General features: G+C 55.8%; 2 protein-coding genes across 7 annotated transcripts in view; one reads left to right on the forward strand and one right to left on the reverse strand.

The window, feature by feature from the left end:
* The window catches only part of GSE1 (Gse1 coiled-coil protein), a 385451-nt gene extending 381233 nt beyond the window's left edge, over nt 1-4218 (forward strand). For all 5 annotated transcript variants that reach the window (XM_059383392.1, XM_059383395.1, XM_059383394.1 and 2 more), the window contains 2 exons: nt 2353-2456; nt 3107-4218. In XM_059383392.1, coding sequence (XP_059239375.1) covers nt 2353-2456; nt 3107-3241 — 239 coding nt within the window. In that variant the 3' untranslated portion in view covers nt 3242-4218. The remainder of the gene's footprint in view (nt 1-2352; nt 2457-3106) is intronic.
* An 86-nt stretch (nt 4219-4304) lies between these two features.
* Nucleotides 4305-19684, reverse strand: part of GINS2 (GINS complex subunit 2) — a 16491-nt gene continuing 1111 nt past the window's right edge. The window contains exons 3-6 of one of the 2 annotated variants that reach the window (XR_009400927.1): nt 12295-12394; nt 9262-9388; nt 8575-8798; nt 4305-5458 (exon numbers count right to left, since the gene is read on the reverse strand). Coding sequence is in view for 1 of the 2 variants with exons in the window: in XM_059383398.1 (XP_059239381.1) it covers nt 8673-8798; nt 9262-9388; nt 12295-12394 (353 nt within the window). In the remaining variant the exon portion in view is untranslated. Of the gene's footprint in view, nt 5459-8495; nt 8799-9261; nt 9389-12294; nt 12395-19684 lie in introns of those variants that run through there. The other variant, XM_059383398.1, reaches the window with a different exon arrangement.

Consider the following 19684-nt stretch of genomic DNA (forward strand, 5'->3'; position numbering starts at 1 on the left):
CGCCCTCCGTGCTTGCTGTCTCCCACCGCGCTTCTAAATGCCCTGGCGGTCCGGACTGTGTCCTGAAAATGGAAGGTTTGTGAATTTAGCGGAGCCCTAAATAGTGAGGCCTGGTCACTGCCCCGGCCTGCATGCTGGGCTGGTGCTTCGTGCAGGGGGCGAGCCCTCGGCCTTAGCAGCACCCCTCTCCTCCCGGGGCCTAGTGCTTCAGGGTGAGGGGCTCTGGGTAGGGGTCCCAGGGTCTACGTCCTGTCCTTGTGCTTCTAGCACGCTGGTTCCTTTCTCTGGTCCTCTGTTTCGAGAGGCGTCTGGCTCGGAGGCAGCAGTGCTGTGACTTTGGTGGAAGGGCCTGGGTGAGCGGGACGCAGGGTCAGAGCCTCCCGGACGCGGGCCTTAACCAGCCACAGAGGGGTTTTCGTTTTGAGCAGGGAGGGGAGCCCTCTTGTGCACTTGATTATGGAATGTCCTGATCGTTACAAATCCTTTGAAAAGCCGCTTTAAAGCACTGAGGAAAGGAATGCCTGCTTGTGTGTCCCCAAACAGCCTGTCTGCCCCTGTGCCCGCTTCCTCCTCCGGGAGGAACCCCGTTTTGAACTGAACTGCTCGCTCGGTCCATGGTGTTACCCCGTGAACCTGTGTGTCCAGAACCAGTTACGGGGCATTTTGTCAGAGTGAAGCGTGTCTGTCCGGTCGGGTTAGTTCTTGGTGCCTCGCGGGGAATCCTTCCCTGCCCTGAGGACATGATTCTGGCCATAGTCTTTTTAAGTTCTTCAGGCTCTGATTTTGTTAGGCCTAGAATTCATTTCCATGCTGGACTAGGCAGAAATTCAGCCTGGTCTTTCCCCCTGAGTAGCCCATTACCCTGGTGGTTTATGGGGTACAGTTTTCCACCCCCCACCTGTGCCCAGGGCAAGCCGTGGCACCCCGCTCTGTATGGCCATCCCTGGGCTGCCCTGTGGGGTCACTAGCTCTGCCGCTGGCTGCGGAGAACGCTGGGACCTACACTTCTCTGGCAGCTCTGCTGCTCTCAGCCCTTGGGGTCCCCCTGTGTATTTTAGGGTCACCTTGTTTGTTGCAGAAAATTCTTGTTAGAATTTGCAGTTGCACTGAATTTACAGATTTGGGGAGAGTTAGTATTTTTGATAGCAATGCTATTTCCTCTAGGATTATTGTATTAAATTGCATTAAACCATTTCCCACCCCTTTTTTTGCCGTGAACAACATCCTTTTCTTAGATTGAGTTGTAGGCATCAGTGGGATTATCATGGACTTTCAGTTTCTGTTTTTTCTTATTCCTTACATGGTCACAGCCGGTCAGATCTTCCATAAATCAAATTTAGTTTCTTTTTTGACTTCTTACTCTGTCCCACTGCCCTGCCTAGGACTGGCCTCTGAGCTACCAAACAGCACGGCACTAACAGGGCTCTTCTCTGGTTTATGAGCTGGGAAGAAATAAAGGTTCTTCTTGGAGACCGTCAGAGTTCATGGGGTACCTAGGCCTGCGGAGGGGACAGCCTTGGTTTTTTTCCCTTTTGGTGTTTTCTGACGTGGCCTGCTCCTTGCTGAATTCGTTAGTGCTTTTAATATTTTGCATCGCTCTCCGTAAGTGGCAGGAGTGCATCTCCCTGCATTTGTTGTCGGTTGTTCCTGCTTCTGTAACTCAGTCAGCCTCTCCTGGCCTTTCACTGCCCTTACTAAGCTTCCACCAAAAAAAAAAAAAAGTCACTTCTCGTTCCCATCAAGCCCACCACAGGACCGCGGGACTCACCAGGACAGCTGCCCTCCGGGTAGGGGGCTCAGCCTTCCACACTGCTTGGAGCCCCTGACCCCCTCTGGTGTTCAGGGGTCAGGGACTGTGCAGGGAGAGCTGTTGTGTTGCACCAACAGGAAAGGCTTCAGCGCAGAAACACTTCATAGAAGGCGTAGATTGGTCCCCGCAAATCTGAAGTCGCTCCTGTTCAAACCAGGCCCAGGATCTTTGGGAAAGGCAGCGACCACCCTAATTAAAACCACTTGCAAAAAAAAAAAAAATCACTTGCATTGTCTAGGTTTACTCTGGCCTTTTTTTTTTTTAAGCACCTTATTAAAAGCTTTCATATCTAAGCTTTCTTTTGAAAACTGCATTTTAAGACCGTGAATTTACCCTTCATGACTTCTAACCTGTGCGTCTTAATATAAGCCTTTGGACACTAGGACCTGTGTCCTCCCCCCACGGGGTTGGATTTCCTGTGCGGTGCAGAGGGCCAGGGGCCACTGTGGTCCGGAGGACAAGTCTGGCCGCCTGGAGAGAAGGGCAGCCCTGCCCGGGGCCCCTGAGTCCGGAAAACATCCTGACGCGTCTTCTCTTTTCAGAGCAAAACCTGGAGCGGCAGGTGCTGCAGACGCAGTGCCGCCGGCTGGAGGCCCAGCACTACAGCCTCAGCCTCACGGCCGAGCAGCTCTCCCACAGCATGGCGGTGAGTCCCGGCCCCCACGCGCCGGGGAGGGGACTGGAAAGCAGCCGGGGAGCGGGGTGGTCTTCACACACCCCGTGCTGTTTCACCTTCCAAGCCTGTGTTCAGCGCGCACCGGAGTGGTGAAGGGGATGCTGCTCTGTAGGCTGCAGCTCAGAACCGTCGGCGGCGGGGGGGGGGGGGGGGGGGGGGGGCGGGGGGGGGCGGGGGGGGGGGGGGGGGGGGGGGCTGTGCGCACCCCTCGGGGCAGCTCAGACCCATGTGCGTCTCCGCTGCGGCGCTTGCTGAGGACGGGAGCGGAGCCGGCCCTGCTGCCTGCCCTGTCCACGCCCGCGGCACTAGCACGAGCTGCTCCCTGCCGTCCTGGCCCGTGGGGCCGGGCTGCAGATCTGGGCCGCTGCAGAGCAGCAAAAGTCCCATCGTGTCGGGGCAGAGTTCTGAACTCGCAGGGGTGAGCGTGAGCGGGGCCCTTGCGAGGAGCAAAGGCTGGGGCAGAGTTTGACCCGGCTCTTCCGGAGACCGGGGCCAGAGCTCTGGCTGCGGTGGTTTCTGGAGCCGGGAAGGTGCTCCTTCCCCCATGGCCCCCAGAGCACGCCTGCTGCACCCCCACCCCTGCCCCGGAGGGAACGTCTGACCCGAATCTCCCTGTGCAGGAGCTGAGGAGCCAGAAGCAGAAGGTCGTGTCGGAGAGGGAGCGGCTCCAGGCCGAACTGGACCACTTGAGGAAGTGCCTTGCGTTGCCTGCCATGCACTGGCCTAGAGGCTACTTCAAGGGATATCCTAGGTGACGGTTTCCCTTGCACTAGGCCGAACCTATAGTATAGAAATATTATCTATTTTATTACCTTGAATATTTAATATTTTTCACTGGGAGGTTTGAAGCTTAAAAAAAAAAAAAAAAAACCACGAGAATGTGCCATGCATGAAGCAAAGGGTTCCAGGCTCCAGAAGAACGGACTCGCCTTGACTTCGATGCAGCTGAGTCACCTTTGTCCGCCAGCGAGCCACCAACTAGGACGCCCCTAGTTCTTTCTCCTGAAGGTGGTTTCACCCTTCCCCCGGCATTCTTTCTGGATCTGAAAGCGAAGGCTCCCATACCAACACTAAGCTCCAGCGCCAGCGGCCCCGGGCGCCCGACTGGGTCAGACGAAGCGCGTCCGTCCCTGGTGTGGCCGGCCCGCGTGCCCCGAGACCCCGCTCGGCCTCACTCCTCCCCAGGACCAGGACCCGCTTCAGCGGGAAGAAGGTGGGCCGCGTCGCCGGTAAAGGGCTTATCTGTGTTACTTTTCTGCAAAATTTCCGAAGCAGCGGGTCCTGGGAGCGCACAGAGCAGCAGTCCCAAAGCCTCACGCACAGGCTTCTCCCCGGAACAGCTCGTCTCCAGCGCACGTCGGCGAACGGGGACGCGCAGAGCCCCGTGCACACACGCTCGCGCCCGCTGGCCACTCCTGCACGGGGCTGTGTTTTCATACAGACGTAAATTTTGAGAGAAAAGTCAAAGGTGCTTCAGCCTTGTACTGTGTATATATATTAAAAAACAAAGTTTTGTATGTTTTTATTACTTTATTGTTATAAAAAGCCTGCCATTTTTAATATGTGGTCTGGGGGGATTTTTGTTTGTTTTCCTGTTTGGGGGTTTTGTTTTTTTGCTTTCATTTTTCTGGGCAAAAAAACTTGCTTTTAGTGTTTGTACTGCTGCTGGTCAGGACATTAAAATATTGAAGTGTTTTTAAAAATTAAAGAAGAAGAAAAGTAAAAGAGCTTACCACTGGCGCCTACCGCTCACTTCATTTTGAGTCGCACGGGAAGGTGAGGTAGAAAGCCACGTGCTGCTCCTGCTCCTGTCCCCGCCTGGCTCCGGGCCGCAAGAAGCACCTGGTGCTGCTGAGGAGGGGCTTGGCCCCAGGCGGGGGCACGCAGGGCCCTGCGTGCGCGTGCGGCTCCGTTGAAAGGCCCGGTCAGGGAGGGAGCCTACAGCTCCCTGTAGGGTGTCCTACAGCAGTCTGAGAACAGGTGCAAAGTAGAAACTTTAGAAGCTTTATCTAGATGCAAAGCTTTGTAAAAGCCTAAAAGTAGGGTAAGCCACGTCTGAGCTGAACTTCTCCTCTTGAGCTGTCAGGAGCACAGGAGCAGCCAGGAAGCGGCACCGCCATCTCCGTGCAGAGCAGCGTGTCCCCCGCAACCCCACCACGGCTCACTCAGGCAGCGTCTAGTCTCCGACAGGGAATCCAGCCCAAGCCAGAGGCCAGCGCAGCCAGCGGTTGGTCTGTCGGGGGGTGGGGGCGGTGGCAAGAATCCTCATGGCCCCTGTCCCCTTCACCCTGGGTCAGGGGACAGGCTGGCCGACCTTCAGGAAGGCTCCGTGCCGTGATCAGCGGCCGCGCCCCCAGCCCCAGACCTCAGCTGTGCGGAACAGCTTGCTGGCAGATGGCACTGTGTTGCTCTATCTGTCCCCACACCGTTTGCTTTGTGCGTCTGCCAAGAATCTTCCAGTTATTAGCAAACTCAGACAAGAAGTGCCGCCAGTATTATCAGCAGTCAACAAGCGCCTTCCTCACCACAAAAACGACTTGAAGAGAACGAAGGTCTGTTCCGGGGGCCTCCTCCCCGGCAAGGACAGGGAGCGCAGCAGTGGCACAGGTGGGGACAGGCGTGTGCAGGGAGCGCTGCTGCCAGCAGGCAGGGGAAGCAAGTACGGAGTCTCGAGTCGGCGCGCTACTGCCAGTCCGCCGCTGGCGAGTCCGATCTCAGCAGAAAGGCCCGCTCCTCAGCGGGGCAACAGCCAGAGCGAACAGGGAGCCCAGCCCAGCCCAGCCCAGCCCTTCACCAGCCGGGGGGCGCGGTGGTTCTCCACACTGGGCAAGGTCCCGGGGTAAAGGGAGGCAGCACCCGAGAGGCCCGGGTGCGCAGGCACACACTGTGTCCCTGAGCCGGCACTGCCCCGTCCCTTCCGAGGGAAACCGCCACCTTGCCCTCCTCCTGTCCTCCTGCCTCCCGCTCTTGATCTGTAATAAGACAATCAGAATATAACCCGTCAGGTAGCGTGAAGACTCAGAATCATCTTTAGAAAACAGTGTCCCACAAGACCTGGCGCCCAGCCACAGTGTCCGCGTGGTCGTTCTCCGACGACGTGGACCGCACAGCAGCACCCGAGCCTCTGCGGTTCAGGTGTGCAATCTGACACGCACACGATCTCTGGAGCTTTCTGTGAGGCCGGGTCACATGGGGCTTAGGAGCAGCACAGCACACTCGCTCCAGAGTGGCTGTGCCGCCCGTCCCTGTTCCGTGAGCTCCCGCCTCGCGGCCCCTGCCATCTGTTGGGAAGGGCACCCCGCGAAGTCCCAGTGTGGGGCTCCACGTGCAGTCAGGTCACTAGAAGCAGACCAGAGCCCCCCCCACTCGGCGCTACAGAACCTCCCTTGGAAATGTTCTGTTTCGCATAATTAGAGCCAAATGGACCTAAAACAGGGTCCCGGTCCACTGTCCCAGACAAGTGGCGAGATGGGACCTGCCCGGTCTCGCCTGCAGAAAGCACAGGCTCAGCACCTACGTGGCGTTGAGCGTCCAACAGCGAACGCCCCTGAGGAAGTTCTAGGAATAGGAAACGGCGCGCACATGGGCGGCGGCCGAGAACTACGACACAAATCTCAAGTTCGTATGAGGAACGGTATTTGCCTCAAGTAGCTCAGTCACGCTGCCAAATCTCAAAAACCCTACATACACCCCCAGATCCTCCGAGCTGTTTTTAAGTAGGAAATTCCAAGGATCTCCCACAAGAGGGAGGGGTCAGCACAAGCCCATCCTGTCCCCGTAGGTGCGCCTTAGCCGCTTAGCAGCCATCCCCTCTCTCCCCGAGGAAGCCAGCTCTGGCTTCCTCCCCGCCCGCCGTGGTCTGTCTGTCTGTCCCAGCTGTCTGATCCAGCGAGACTCTGATCTCCGCCTTGACCTGAGGAAGACCGCGCTAACTGGTTGTCACTTGGCGTGTGCCCTGTGCTTCAGGGACAGCAGCAGAACCAGCACACGGGAGGGAAGAGGAAAGCCTCGGTCACCCTGGGGGCGGTTTAGATGCTGTGAAATTAAACCTGTTCTAAGTGTACTTGTTTGAATTAACTGTATTGTAATATTATTTGTTGAATGTAGTAATTAGATATTTATGAATATATTCCTGTAATTTCTGACAACATCCAAAAAAATAAAATCTTCCTACATCACGTTAAGAGGAAAATCTTTGTTCTGACAGGGCCACAGTGGCGGGTGGGGGAGAAGAGCTCAGCCACGGAGCCTCCCCCGTCAGACATGAGGTCCGCTGGCCAGCGGCTTCGCCCGGTTTCAGGAGCACAAGGGTTTCAGGTGGGGGGAGCCCGAGGGTCCCCAGACCCTCCTCCGTGCCATGTGGTTTCATTCTGGCAGAGTCCCCAGGTGGAAAGGCAAGTCCCACCATCGGAAAGCGACCCTCTAGAACCATCCTCTTACATGACAGGGACTGTGTGCTTGAGTCTAGCCCTTCGGTGTTCAAAGAACGATCCGAGCCGTTTCCAGAGGGACAGCGGCCCGGCCATCTGGGACGGAGAAACCGTGTCTGCAGAACAGGGTAGCTGGGCTTTGAACACTGAAGGGCAAAACCCGGAAGCTGTCCCGAGGCTCAGGCGACCGTGCGCTCACTCCAGAGGGAGAACGTGCTTGGCGGTGCCTCTGACACACCCAGCGGGCCGCCAGCGCTTCCGTCCCTCTAGGACTCTATAATAGACAATCGTTCCCGCTGTCAAGGTCAGGTCACTTCCAGGGCAATTCCAACCACTACGACTGAGAAGAGCTTCTCCTGGGAACAGACCCTCGGTTGAGACGCTGCTGCCTCCAGTCAGGTCTCCCTGTCCATCCCTCAAGAGCCGCGCTACGGGCCCGACATCCCCCCCACCCCCCCGCAGCTGGACTCCAGCCTCACACAACCCGGACCGCTGGTCCCAGGCCTTTCTCTAGCTGATACGAACCGGAGAGCTCTGCGGTCCTACAGGTCAGGGCCCTGCGGGATCTTCGCCCCCATCTCCCAGTCCCGAGCGGTTCGCCAGCACCAGCCTTGGCTCCTGCAGTCCCCGTGACTCCTTCATTCCCTGGAGTTCCTTGTGCTGCTCTCCTAGGGTCTCTCCCCTCACAGAGGCAGTTCGCGTGTCAGTGTTTGGGTCGGTTTTCCCTTTGCGTAACCCAAGGAGCCCGGAGCCCTGAGCCCTGCCAGTCGTCCTGCCACCAGCAAATGGGTTCTGAATCCAAATACAAAGGTGACATCTGGTGTGGTCTTGTCCGTTGCGGCTAGTTTCCCCAGCATTTCTCTCTCAGAGAAGGCAGCGTCGCCTTCCCAGGGTGAGGAACATCAGTGACCATCTGTTTCCACTGAAGGAGGCCAGTTGGTCGTGAACTTCCCCGTCTGGCCAGTTATGGTGCTGCTCGTGCTGGCGGCTGTGCGTGAAGCAGCCAGGGAGTTCCCGCCTTTCCTCCTGACAAAAATCCGCTACACCCTGACCCGCAGTAGCCCAGGGACGAGAGGCGCCCCCAGTGTCAGTCTAAAGGGTACCCCTTCCTGCCACATATCCCCATGTGGTCAGTCAGACCCTTCCGGCAACGGGACTCGCTCCCTGCCCTCGGCAGCAGTGCAGGAGAGAAAACCCCATGCCGGGTCTGGGGGGGGTCCATCTCTGGGGGCTCCTATGGCAAACCCAGTCAACGTCTGCCGCTCATCTGCCGTCCTTCTGTGCGTGAACGAACTCTGGGGTGTCCAAATTTAGCCCAAGAGATCGGGATCAGAAAAGGGGAAAAAGCCCCGGGCCACCTCGCCACTCCCATGGTCTCTCTCTCTCTCTCAGAAAACACCCCTCGAGGTCACTGACTGTTCCCCCACAAGACACCTTGCCGGAGACCGCAGGCTCTGCCGGGAAAGTAACTCGTTTTGCCCAAGCTGCGTTCCTTGCCCCGCAAACGAACGCGGCTCCCACAGACGGAGCTGGGAAGAGACCGTCTCAAGGACCAAGCACAAACCTGTTGCTTCCCAGCAACGTTATGAACCACTCCTTGTTTCATGACAGCTTCTCGTACATTCAGAAAGGATTCTAGAACTCCGAGATCACAGTACCTCAGTCGGGTCTCGCGCTCACATGGCGCCTGGTAAGCCTCCGGCCGGCAGGCGCACAGGCGCAAGCGACCAGCCTTCGCCACGGGCCGGGCCCTTCTCTAGAAGTCCTGGGACGGCGCGCCCTGAGCAGGCTGCAGGTTCGTGCGCAGCTTGTACATGTGATCGAGCGCTCGCGTGAGGAAAGCCCCACTCGTGTTGATCTCCATCAAGGTCAGGTTGTCCAGCTGAAACACAAGACAAGACCAACCAGGATGAGGGTCTGATTTGACAAAATGTACGATCTACGGGGACGCCTGGGTGGCCCAGTTAATTGGACAACTGCCTTCGGCTCAGGTCATGATCCCAGAGTCCTGGGACCGAGTCCCGCATCAGGATCCCAGCTCCACAGGAAGTCTGCTTCTCCTTCTGACCCTCTCCTTGTTCATGTTCTCTCTGTCTCTCTCTCTCAAATAAATAAATAAATAATCTTAAAAAAAAAAAAAGTACGATCTACGGAATAAAAGTGAGTAGCCGATGAATAATGGGGTTTTGGTTTAGTCACGTAGGCCGGGCACAGCTGGGAATCCCTCTGGCAGTGGTCCGAGCAGATGGGGTGCGGGGACCACTTGCTGGCTCCCACCGGCGGCCCCGGGCTTTGGGGGCACGCGGAAAGGGCCAGCGGCCACGGGAGGCCCTGCACACGCCTACCTTGGCATGTGCCTCCTGCTGCCTCACGAAGCTGTCGGCGGACACCCGCAGCTTGGCCATACGAGTGTCCCACACGTCCTTCACAAGGGTCCGGATCTCGTCTGCTTTGGGGATATTGTCCGAAGCGCTACAGAAGCAAGAGCAGGGCGACAGATCACTGGGGGGGCACTTGGTAAAGTAATGCGACAACCAGGGGGAAGTGGCCTGTGTGCTGGTGTCGGCAGGTCCCGCTGCAAAGGTGGAGCCCAGACTCGCAGCCCCAAGGTCAGGGGTCGTGGCCACCTCCGGCTGAGCCAGCCAGGAGCCCTCCAAGTGGACAGGACTTTTGAAAACACAAGCAAAATGTGTGTTCCTTTGTTTTCAATTTTAAAATGTAAAAATTTTAGCAGTTAAGCTTGGTGCCAAGAAAACTCAGCCATGGGGACGCCTGCGTGTCTCAATCGGTTGGACAGCTGTCTTCGGCAGGGGGGCATGACCGAGCCCGGCGGTCCCAAGACCAAGCCCTGCACAGGGCTCCCTGCTCAGCAGGGAGTCGGCATCTCCCTCTCCCCCACACTTGTGCTCTCTTGCTAGGTCTGTAGCTATCTCGCTCTCTCAAATGAATAAAATCCTAAAAAAAAAAAACCAACTTCACCACGATCCACACCGCCGTCTGCGCTCACGTTAAGCGGCTCACGGCGGCTGCGACACCAACTTCAGAGGACAAGCACGGAGTCGGACATCCTCCTCCCGGGGTGACCGAGTGTTCTGTGCTGCAGAAAATCCATCTTGAAGGAACCTGCTCCAAGGGCTGGCTCGGAGGTCACGACTGCCACTGCTCCCACGTCATTGACCCAAGGGCTTACAGCCCCCGGGGAAAGACAACAGCTCCATGCCAGGCTCTGTGCTCCGCATTCAGGGCATTTCTATCCTCCAGCACACTCTGAAGGAAGCACCACATCACTCCGCAGAGGAAACACAAGTCCACTTACAGAAACCGCAGGATAAACTGCAAATTAGTATAACCGAGCATCCCACCACCCAGTGAATTCTGGGTAAAAGTCTGAACAGGAGTCAGCGAAGGTCAGTGTGACAGCCGTCCTGTGGTGAGCTGCGTTTTGGATCCTTCTAGGCCATTCTTGTTTTTTGTTTTGTTCTGAAGGAGGCTCACACCCAGCGTGGAACCCAGTGTGGGGCTTGAACTCACAACCCGGAGGTCAAGACCTGAGCTGAAACCAAGAGTCAGACGCGCAGCGGACTGAGCCGTTCAGTGCCCCTTGTTGTGAGCCGTATTTTCAACTAAGCTTTGAAGGAAAAGACAAAACACAAGCTGAAAGCAGAAGCTAACACGGCCCATTGCCGGGCACGCTGGGAGAGCGGAAACGGCCTCTCTCCCTGCTGAAAACAGCTCGTGCTGAGCAGCAGGGAGTCCAGGGCTGCGAGCTACAGGACGGGTTAGACTTAGGAGCTATGTAGCGGGTTATACTTAGGATCCAAACATTTGGGTCTGATACTCTGAACAGCATGTTCAGGAACAAAGGACGGTCGATTTGTTAACGGACGTGCAGGACAAAGGCGAAAGTGGGTCCCTTGGCCAAACGAGCAAAAAGATCACAAAACCGAAGTTCCGACAGGAACTACACACGTAAGATCCTGAACCCCCAAAACTGAAAGTGAAGAGGCCCCTCACCTCTGCCGCCATGTCTTCCCTTCCAAGTCCCGCTGCCACAGAAGGCTCTCCACTTTGTCAAACGACACGCCCCAGCCAGCCACCGTCCCCAGAACACGCAGCCTCAGAGCAACGGCCTCAGCTCCCCAACGCCCTACCTGGCCTACATCAACCCCAACCGCTCCGCTCGCCCGAACGTGTGAGCCCGTCCACGCGTCCCCGCTTCTCCCCACAGCGTCCTCTTCTGCGGTAATCTTCCCTCCTCCGAGCCTGGGAGCCCTTCAATGACACCTTTAGGCACTAGGGCCGCATCCCAGCATGGTCTAACAGCGGGGACTCACGGACTCTCACGCAGGCTTCATGCCCAGCGTGGATGCTGACACGGGCTCAACTGCACAAGCCCGAGACCATGACTTGAGCCAAAAATCAAGAATCAGACACTTCACCGACTGAGCCGCCCAGGCGTGCCGGTCCATGCCCTTTAGAACTTGGGGGCGGGGGGGGCGGGGGGGGGGCGACTAGCAATTAGAAGATTACTGGTGACAAAAGGCGCGGGGACTACAGAGCTCCCAGGAGAACAGGCACCCTTAACCTGTGACAAAGCCCCAGTCAGGGGGAGCCAAAGGACGAACAGACAACAGACGGGCAAACTGGACAGAGGACACGGTGTATGAAAGTCTGGAGGACCCTGGTATGTGAAGGGGAAGAGGCCGATGTGGGCCCAGAACCCAGAGCAGCAGGGGGAAGCCCACCGGAGCCACAGAGGAAGGCAGAGGGAGTCCAGCTAGGCAAAGCCCCACATGCCGCCAAGAGGACCGTGGCCATGACCCTGCACAGGCTCCGAGGAACAGATTAGCCACGTGGCAGCCCCATCTTTAAAAGTCCACTCTGGCTGCAACGTGGAGAAGGAATCAAAGCCAGTGGGGAGGCCGAACTGAACACGGGGAAGCAGGACGCTGCTGCCCTGCACCTGCTGCCACCGTGGGCTGTCATCACGGCCAGGGCTTGGAGCAAGTGGGAGCCTCTGGCCTTTCCTGTGAAACACGTGCCAGAACTCACATGTGCATAGTGAAGACCGGAGGGTAAAGCCTCGCCCGTGAAACAGAGCTGCGGTTAAGGTTAGAGAGGAGAACAGAGACTCACTAGTGTCCAAGGTCAAGCGACTGAGCGGCGAGGAATCCCCTCGGAGCAGGAGGGCTGAGAAGGGAAGGACAGATGGGAGAGCCCCGGCAAAAGGGTGCGAGCGCGCGAGCGCCTCCCGCGTTACCGACCCAGGAGCTGGGGGCCGGGACAGCCCTCACCTTGGATCAGCATGGAATAGGAAGGAGAGGCAGGGTCAGGGCTGAGTGTCAGCAGCTCTGCCTCGCACGCGGCTCTGCACTTACTGATTCAGCAGGAGCTTGGTCAGTTCCATGTAGTATGGGCTGGGCATGGGGGTGAAGGTTTCTTCCTGTCGTTCATGCTCCCTGACCTTCTCCAACTTCTCTGAAATGGAGAAATGTACACATGTTACTATCACCATACCCAAATATTCGTTGAAGCTTTCCAGTTTACCAAGTGTCTATTACCTGTTGGATCAACTAACAAAAACAGAGAAAACACTTTTTTTTTTACTTTTTTCTTTTTTAAGATTTTATTTATTGGACAGACAGAGACCACAAGTAGGCAGAGAGGCCGGCAGAGAGAGAGGAGGAAGCAGGCTCCCCGCTGAGCAGAGAGCCCGCTATGGGGCTCGATCCCAGGACCCTGGGATCATGACCTGAGCTGAAGGCAGAGGCTTAACCCACTGAGCCACCCAGGCGCCCCCAGGAGAAAACACTTTTTTGGAATAACTTATCACTCGATGATTCAGGGCCCATTTCCTCAAAAGTTTCTCTTATTGGGAGGGCGCCTGGGTGGCTCAGCTGGTGAGCCGTTTGCCTTCGGCTTGGGTCATGATCTCAGGGTCGTGGGATCGAATCCTGCATTGGACTCCCTGCTCAGTGGGGGGCCTGGTTCTCCCTCTCTGCCTGCCGCTCTGCCTGCTTGTGCTCTCTCTGTCCAATAAATAAATAAAATCTTTAAAGAAAAAAAAAAGTTTTTCTTATAGAAGTTGGTAATTTCTTGTTGGCATTGGTGTGCCTGGGTGGCTCAGTGGGTTAAGCCTCTGCCTTCAGTTCAGATCATGATCTCGGGGTCCTGGGATCGAGCCCCGCATCGGGCTCTCTTCTCGGCAGGGAGCCTGCTTCCTCCTCTCTCTCTGCCTGCCTCTCTGCCTACTTGTGATCTCTGTCTGTCCAATAAATAAATAAAATCTTAAAAAAAAAATTCTAGTTATGTTGCTGCTCTGGCCTGCAGGATATATTACTGGAGAAACTGTGTCGGAGTCAGAAGTTCTTTGCTAGGGGAAAGAGACAGCATTCTATCTTTGATACAAAAGGTCATGAAAGTAACCAGTGACTGGAGAAATTTACTTATACACAGGGGTGAACCCTTGTTCAGAGGGAAGCAAGAGGACATAAACCGCAGCCCCTCTAAGCCTGGGGGTGAGATGTGGATCACAGAGGGCCTGAGCCCAGCATCTAGAATCCTGCAGTGGAGTCCCAATTCCACCCAGCAGCAGGTCCCCTCTCTCCTTGTCTCACAGGTCTGAGAAAGTCCTGGATCTGGACTGGCCACTGAAGCTGAGGGACACACTCACTACTGTGCTGGGGGTGGTGGGAGCAGGCTTTCAGCGCTGGGCCCCTCCTCAGGGGCCCTTGGTGCCATGCCGAACCCAATCTACTGCCCTGCTCCATTCACACTCCCGCTCTTACCTGATGCCCTTCTGAGAGCCTGCACACTCCTACCAGCTGCCAGCACACCGCCCCTCCACACTTGTCCCCGTGCACAATGGACATCCCTCCGGGTGTGTTCTGGAACTCCTCTCCGACCAGCACAGAACACCACCCCAGTCTCTCACTCAAGCTGGTTGTGCCTCACTACTTAACCATCCCATCAGCTCCCTGCAACATCTTCCACCTGAAGAAAATCCTAGGGGCGCCTGGCTCAGTCGGTTGAGCCCCTGACTCTTGATTTCAGCTCAGGTCATGAGCTCAGGGGCCTAGAATCCAGCCCCGAGTCAGGATCCCCAATAAGCAGTGAATCGTCTTCTCTCCCTCTGCCCCTGCTTCATGTGCTCTCTCCTTTGCTCACTCGGTCTCTCAAATAAATAAAATCTTTAAAAAAATAAAAATAAATAAATATGGGCTCCTGGGTGAGTCAGTTGGCTAAGCACCTGTCTTCAGCTCAGGTCATGATCCCAGGGTCCTGCGATCCAGCCCCGCATCAGGCTCTCTGCTCAGTGGGCAGCCTGTTTCTCCCTCTCCCACTGCCCCTCCCCACCAGCTCATGCTCACTCTGCTGTCTCCTTCTCAATAAACAAAAAATTTTTTTAAGATTTTATTCACTTGTTTGACAGAGAGAGACCACAAGAGAGGGAACACAAGCAGGGAAAGTGGGAGAGGGAGACGCAGGCCTCGCGCTGAGCAGGGAGCTCAATGCAGGGCTCGATCCCAGGACCCCAGGACCATGACCCGAGCCGAAGGCAGATGCTCAACGACGGGAGCCACCCAGGCGCCCCCAAACCATTTTTTTAAAAGTTAACTTCCTTTCGTCGACCACTCGCGTGGGTGCCTGTCCTCCCCCCGACCCACGCCGGTCAATGCCAGGGCCCACAACCTCTGCTCAGCCACGCCCAGTGGTTCCATCTCTCCTCAACCGTAACCATTCCTCCTTGACCTCAAAAAGATGACTCCTTCTCGGAGGATATCTATCACTTGATTTCTGGAACGCCACCCTGAGTCCTCACCTGGGATACCTCTGGGCAGTCCTGACCGCGTTCGGCACTGCGGTATAGAGCTCAGACCCTGCCCGCTTTACCGCCGAAACCCACACCCCACCCCATGTCCTCCCGCTTCAATTCAATACCATCAACGCACTCGTGAGGACTTCACACTTGCATATCCCCAAGTAAGCCCCTTCACCGACTTCCTGACCAAACACTCCGGCCCACGACCCTTCCACCCAGGTATTGGCTAGGCACCTCCGGGGTGACAGGGCCAAACCCCAGCTTCTGGTCCCTCCCCAGCCCTCATGCTCCTACAGCCTCCCCCGCCCAGGAGGCAGCAACTCTGTGTCTTTCTGCAGTTCGGGCCAGCGACCCTGCCTGTCCCTCTTCAGTCTCCTCTCAGATCCCATGGTCCATCCTTCAGCAAATCCTGCGGATTCTCCCTTCAAAACACACCGAGACAGGGCAGCTGGGTGGCTCAGTGGGTTAAAGCCTCTGCCTTCGGCTCAGATCATGATCCCAGGGTCCTTGGACCAAGCCCCGCATCCGGCTCTCTGCTCAGCGGGGAGCCTGCTTCCTCCTCTCTCTCTGCCTGCCGCTCTGCCTACCTGTGATCTCTGTCAAATAAATAAATAAAATCTTAAAAAAAAAATTAAAAAAACAAAAAACAAAACCACACCGAGACTCCAACCATGGGAGCTCTCCTCCAGCAGCCGCCACACTACTCGCCGCCTGGAAACTGCCCGCTGCCCTCTCCCCACACACACCTTCTCCACGAGGCTGGCAGGTTCCTTCCTAGCACCTAAGTCAGAGCATGAAACAGGGCATGCGATGAATCCAGCAGACTGAGGTCACCCGCGCTGGCCAGATGTGCAACCGGGAGCTCTCCCCAGTCTCAGCGGGGTCAGAACAGCTCAAGCGCTCTGGAGGGCTGGGAGGCAGCCCTTACACAGCCAAGCACGGTCTGCCCTATGACCCTGCGTATTTATCCAAAAGAAGCAACAAGTGTCCACAAGCTGACCTAGCCGGGAATGTTCCCAACAGCCTCATTAGCCACAGCCAGAAATGGGAAGCCGTCAAATAGCCGGCGGCCGAAGAACGGGTGACCCGGCGGGGGGGGAAGGGGGGCCGCAAGTGACACGGCGCTGGGCAGCAGAAGATTGTGTAGCGCTACCTGTAGCCACAGGAATGATCCCAAAGCCAGTGCCAGCGCCGCTTCTGGGGGGCTCAGTGTTGAGCACCCGATTCTGATTTCAGCTCAGGTCATGCTCCCTGGGTCATGGGGGGGGGGGGGGCTCCGTGCTCAGTGGGAGTCTGCCTGGAGATGCTCTCCATCTGCCCTTTCCCCACTCACAAGGGCGCACTCTCCCAAATCCACAAATCTCAAAAAAACAAATACAAAAACAAACCAGGGACGCCTGGGTGGTTCAGTCGGTTAAGTGTCTGCCTTCAGCTCCAGTCATGACCCCAGGGTCCTGGGATGGAGCCCCAAGTTGGGCTCCCTTGCGCAGCGGGGTCTGCTCTCCCTCTCCGTGTCGCTCCCCCTGCTTGTGCTGTCAAATAAGTAAGATCCTTAAAACAAAACTGCCCCCGGCTCAGGTCATGAGCCCAGGGTCCTGGGATCGAGCCCCGCATCGGGCTCTCTGCTCAGCGGGGAGCCTGCTTCCCCCTCTCTCTCCCTGCCTCCCTGCCTCCTTGTGATCGGTCTCTGACAAATAAATAAATCTTGAAACAAACAGACAAAAGAAAACCAGAGAAGTCAAGAGACAAAAACAGACTTACTAGGGGACTCCATTCACAGGACCAGAGCAGGCAGAGCCACCCCCTCTCCCAGCATAGCAGAGGGCGGCAGGCTCTGGCCATGCTCTACAGACCAGCCAGTGAGGCTTCAGCACTGCCCACGCAGTGTGACCCCGGCCGTGAGAAAGCTCGGGCTCGCTCTCCCCACTTTTCTGACTGGCCTGCGAGGAGACAGGCTCTCACCCCCATCACCTTCAGCGTGGACGGGCCAAAACGGCCAGAAGGAGATGTCGTGCTAAAAGCCAGACCTGGGGACGCCTGGGTGGCTCAGTTGGTTAGACGACTGCCTTCGGCTCGGGTCATGATCCTGGAGTCCCGGGATCGAGTCCCGCATCAGGCTCCCAGCTCCATGGGGAGTCTGCTTCTCCCTCTGACCTTCTCCTCGCTCATGCTCTCTCTCACTGTCTCTCTCTCTCAAATAAATAAATAAAATCTTTAAAAAAAATAAATAAATAAAAAAAATAAAAGCCAGACCTGGCGGGGCGCCCTGCCAGAGCCCCTCAGCAAAAGGATCGGGAGCTTCCCTTTGCCACAGACGCGCCAGGGCCACCGCCCACCCCTTTTCGGACCAGAAGGTGAAAATGCCCGGCGGTCCTTCTGAAACTGTATTTCAGGGCCTAGCTCATAGTGTCCCTGCTTTTTTTTTTTTTCTTAGAGATTTCATTTATTTAATAGAGAGCAAGAGAGAGAGATAAAAAGAGAGAAAGGGAGAGAAAGCACAGGTAGAGGGATCTGCAGGCAGGGGGAGAAGCAGGCTGCCCGCTGAGCAGGGAGCCCGATATAGGACTCGATCACAGGACCCCGAGATGATGACCTGGGTGAAGGCAGACGTTTAACCAACTCAGCCACCCAGGGGTCCCAAAATGACATTGCTTCCAGGGAAGAGGTACCCCCAGCAGATTCCCAGTTGGGAGTGGATAATCAAAATCACTCAGAGGCTTTTCAAATGCTACATTCCCCCGGCCCCTTCCAAGTAAAATCAATGTTCCTTTGCTATAATGAGCCACTTTCGTCTCCGAGATAGGAAGATTGTGAAGGCTCAGGATAAAGTCTGTCTGCACTGCTGATACATTATTTTCTATTTTAAAGATCTAAGAGAGTCCTTGTGCACAGGAGTGGCGGGGAGAGGCAGAGTTAGAGGGAGTGGCAGACTCCCCGGTCAGCACTGAGTCTACCTTAGGGCTCGATCCCAGGACCGAGATCATGACCTAAGCCAAAGACAGACACTTAACCAACTGAGCTACCCAGGTACCCAGGTGCCCCCATCATTTTATTATTGATGCCTAATTAATGCACCATACCATTCACTCACTTAAGAATGTACAATTCAGGGGTGCCTGGGGGGCTCAGTCCTTAAGCATCGACCTTCCGCTGGGGTCATGATCCCCAGGTCCTGGGATCCAGCCCATCAGGCTCCCTGCTCAGCCAGAAGCCTGCTTCTCCCTCTCCCACTCCCCCTGCTTGTGTTCCCTCTCTCGCTGTGTCTCTGACAAATAAATAAAATATTTTTTAAGAATAAATAAGATGTACAATTCAGGGGTGCCTCAGAGGCACGGTCCATTAAGCATCCAACACATCCTGGTGTCGACTCAGGTCATGATCTCAAGGTCACGGGACAGAGCCCTGCATCAGGCTCATTGCTGAGTCTCTGCTTTAGGTTCTCTGTCCCCCCAGCTCTTGCTCCCTCTAAAATAAATCAATCTTGGGGCGCCTGGGTGGCTCAGTGGGTTGAGCCGCTGCCTTCGGCTCAGGTCATGATCTCAGGGTCCTGGGATCGAGTCCCGCATCGGGCTCTCTGCTGAGCGGAGAGCCTGCTTCCTCCTCTCTCTCTCTGCCCGCCTCTCTGCCTACTTGTGATCTCTGTCTGTCAAATAAATAAATAAAATCTTTAAAAAAAAAAATAAATAAAATAAAATAAAATAAATCAATCTTTAAAAAAAAGTACAATTCAATAGTTCTTAGTATATTCAGGGTTGTAAGTGATCTTCATGCCTTTTCTTTTTTTCCACTTAGCATGTGTCCTAAGTTCCTTCAACTGCAGCCCGAGCAGGACGTCACTTCTTCACATGGCTGAATACTATTCCCTTGTTTGGACGATGCCTTGCTTTCATGTGTTCTGTCCACTGTGAGAGACTCTGCTCCTTCACATGCTACACATGGGGCTCAAACTTACAACCCCGAGGTCACTCACGACCCTAAGGACCAGGGTTGTGTGCTGTCCTGAGGCAGACAGGCAGCCCAATATAATTATTTTTGAATGTTAAAAAAAATATATGCTTCTTCAAAGTCCTACACTATTTTTAATTTTACTTTTATTTTAATTTTTAAGATGTTATTTATTTATTTGACCGAGAGAGAGAAAGCAAGACCAGGAGGCGGAGGGGGAGGGAGAAGCAGGCTCCCTACTGAGCAAGGACCCCCCCCCCCCCCCCCACCTTGTGGGTTCAAACCCAGGACCCTGGGGTCATGACCTGAGCCAAAGGCAGATACTTAACCCACTGGGCCAGCCAGGTGCCCCACATGCACTTAATTTTATTTATTTATTTATTTATTTATTTTAATTTTTATTTGGGGCACCTGGGTGGCTCAGCGGGTTAGGCGGCTGCCTTCAGCTCAGGTCATGATCCCAGGGTCCTAGGATCGAACCCCGCATGGGGCTCCCTGTCCTTCTGCCCCTCCTCCAGCTTGTGCTCTCTTGCTTGCTCCGTCTTTCAACTAAAATCTTAAAAAAAAAAAAAAAAAGGTTTTTATTTGAGAGGGAGCGAGCACGCAAGAGCAGGGAGAAGGAAAGGCCCGCTCTCTGCAGCGCAGAGAGCCCAACGTGGGACTCCTCCCAGGCCCCGACCGTGACCCCAGAGGGCAGACGCTTAACCCACCGAGCCGCCTAGGCGCCCCAATATTCCTGATTTTAAAGCAAGCTGGAATATCTTAAAACCAACATCTGCGCGACATTTGGTGTGGACGCCTCAAGCCGACACGACATTCGTCACCGCAGTGCGCAGACTAAGAGGCGACGCTCCAGCCGCCCCTGACCCCCGGCCCACCAGCCGCTGACCTCCCAGCCCACCAGCGGCTGACCCCCGGCCCACCAGCGGCTGACCCCCGGCCCACCAGCCGCTGACCCCCGGCCCACCAGCCGCTGACCCCCGGCCCACCAGCCGCTGACC

The sequence above is a fragment of the Mustela nigripes genome, chromosome 17 (assembly GCF_022355385.1).
Source record: "Mustela nigripes isolate SB6536 chromosome 17, MUSNIG.SB6536, whole genome shotgun sequence".
Classification (NCBI taxonomy): domain Eukaryota; kingdom Metazoa; phylum Chordata; class Mammalia; order Carnivora; family Mustelidae; genus Mustela; species Mustela nigripes.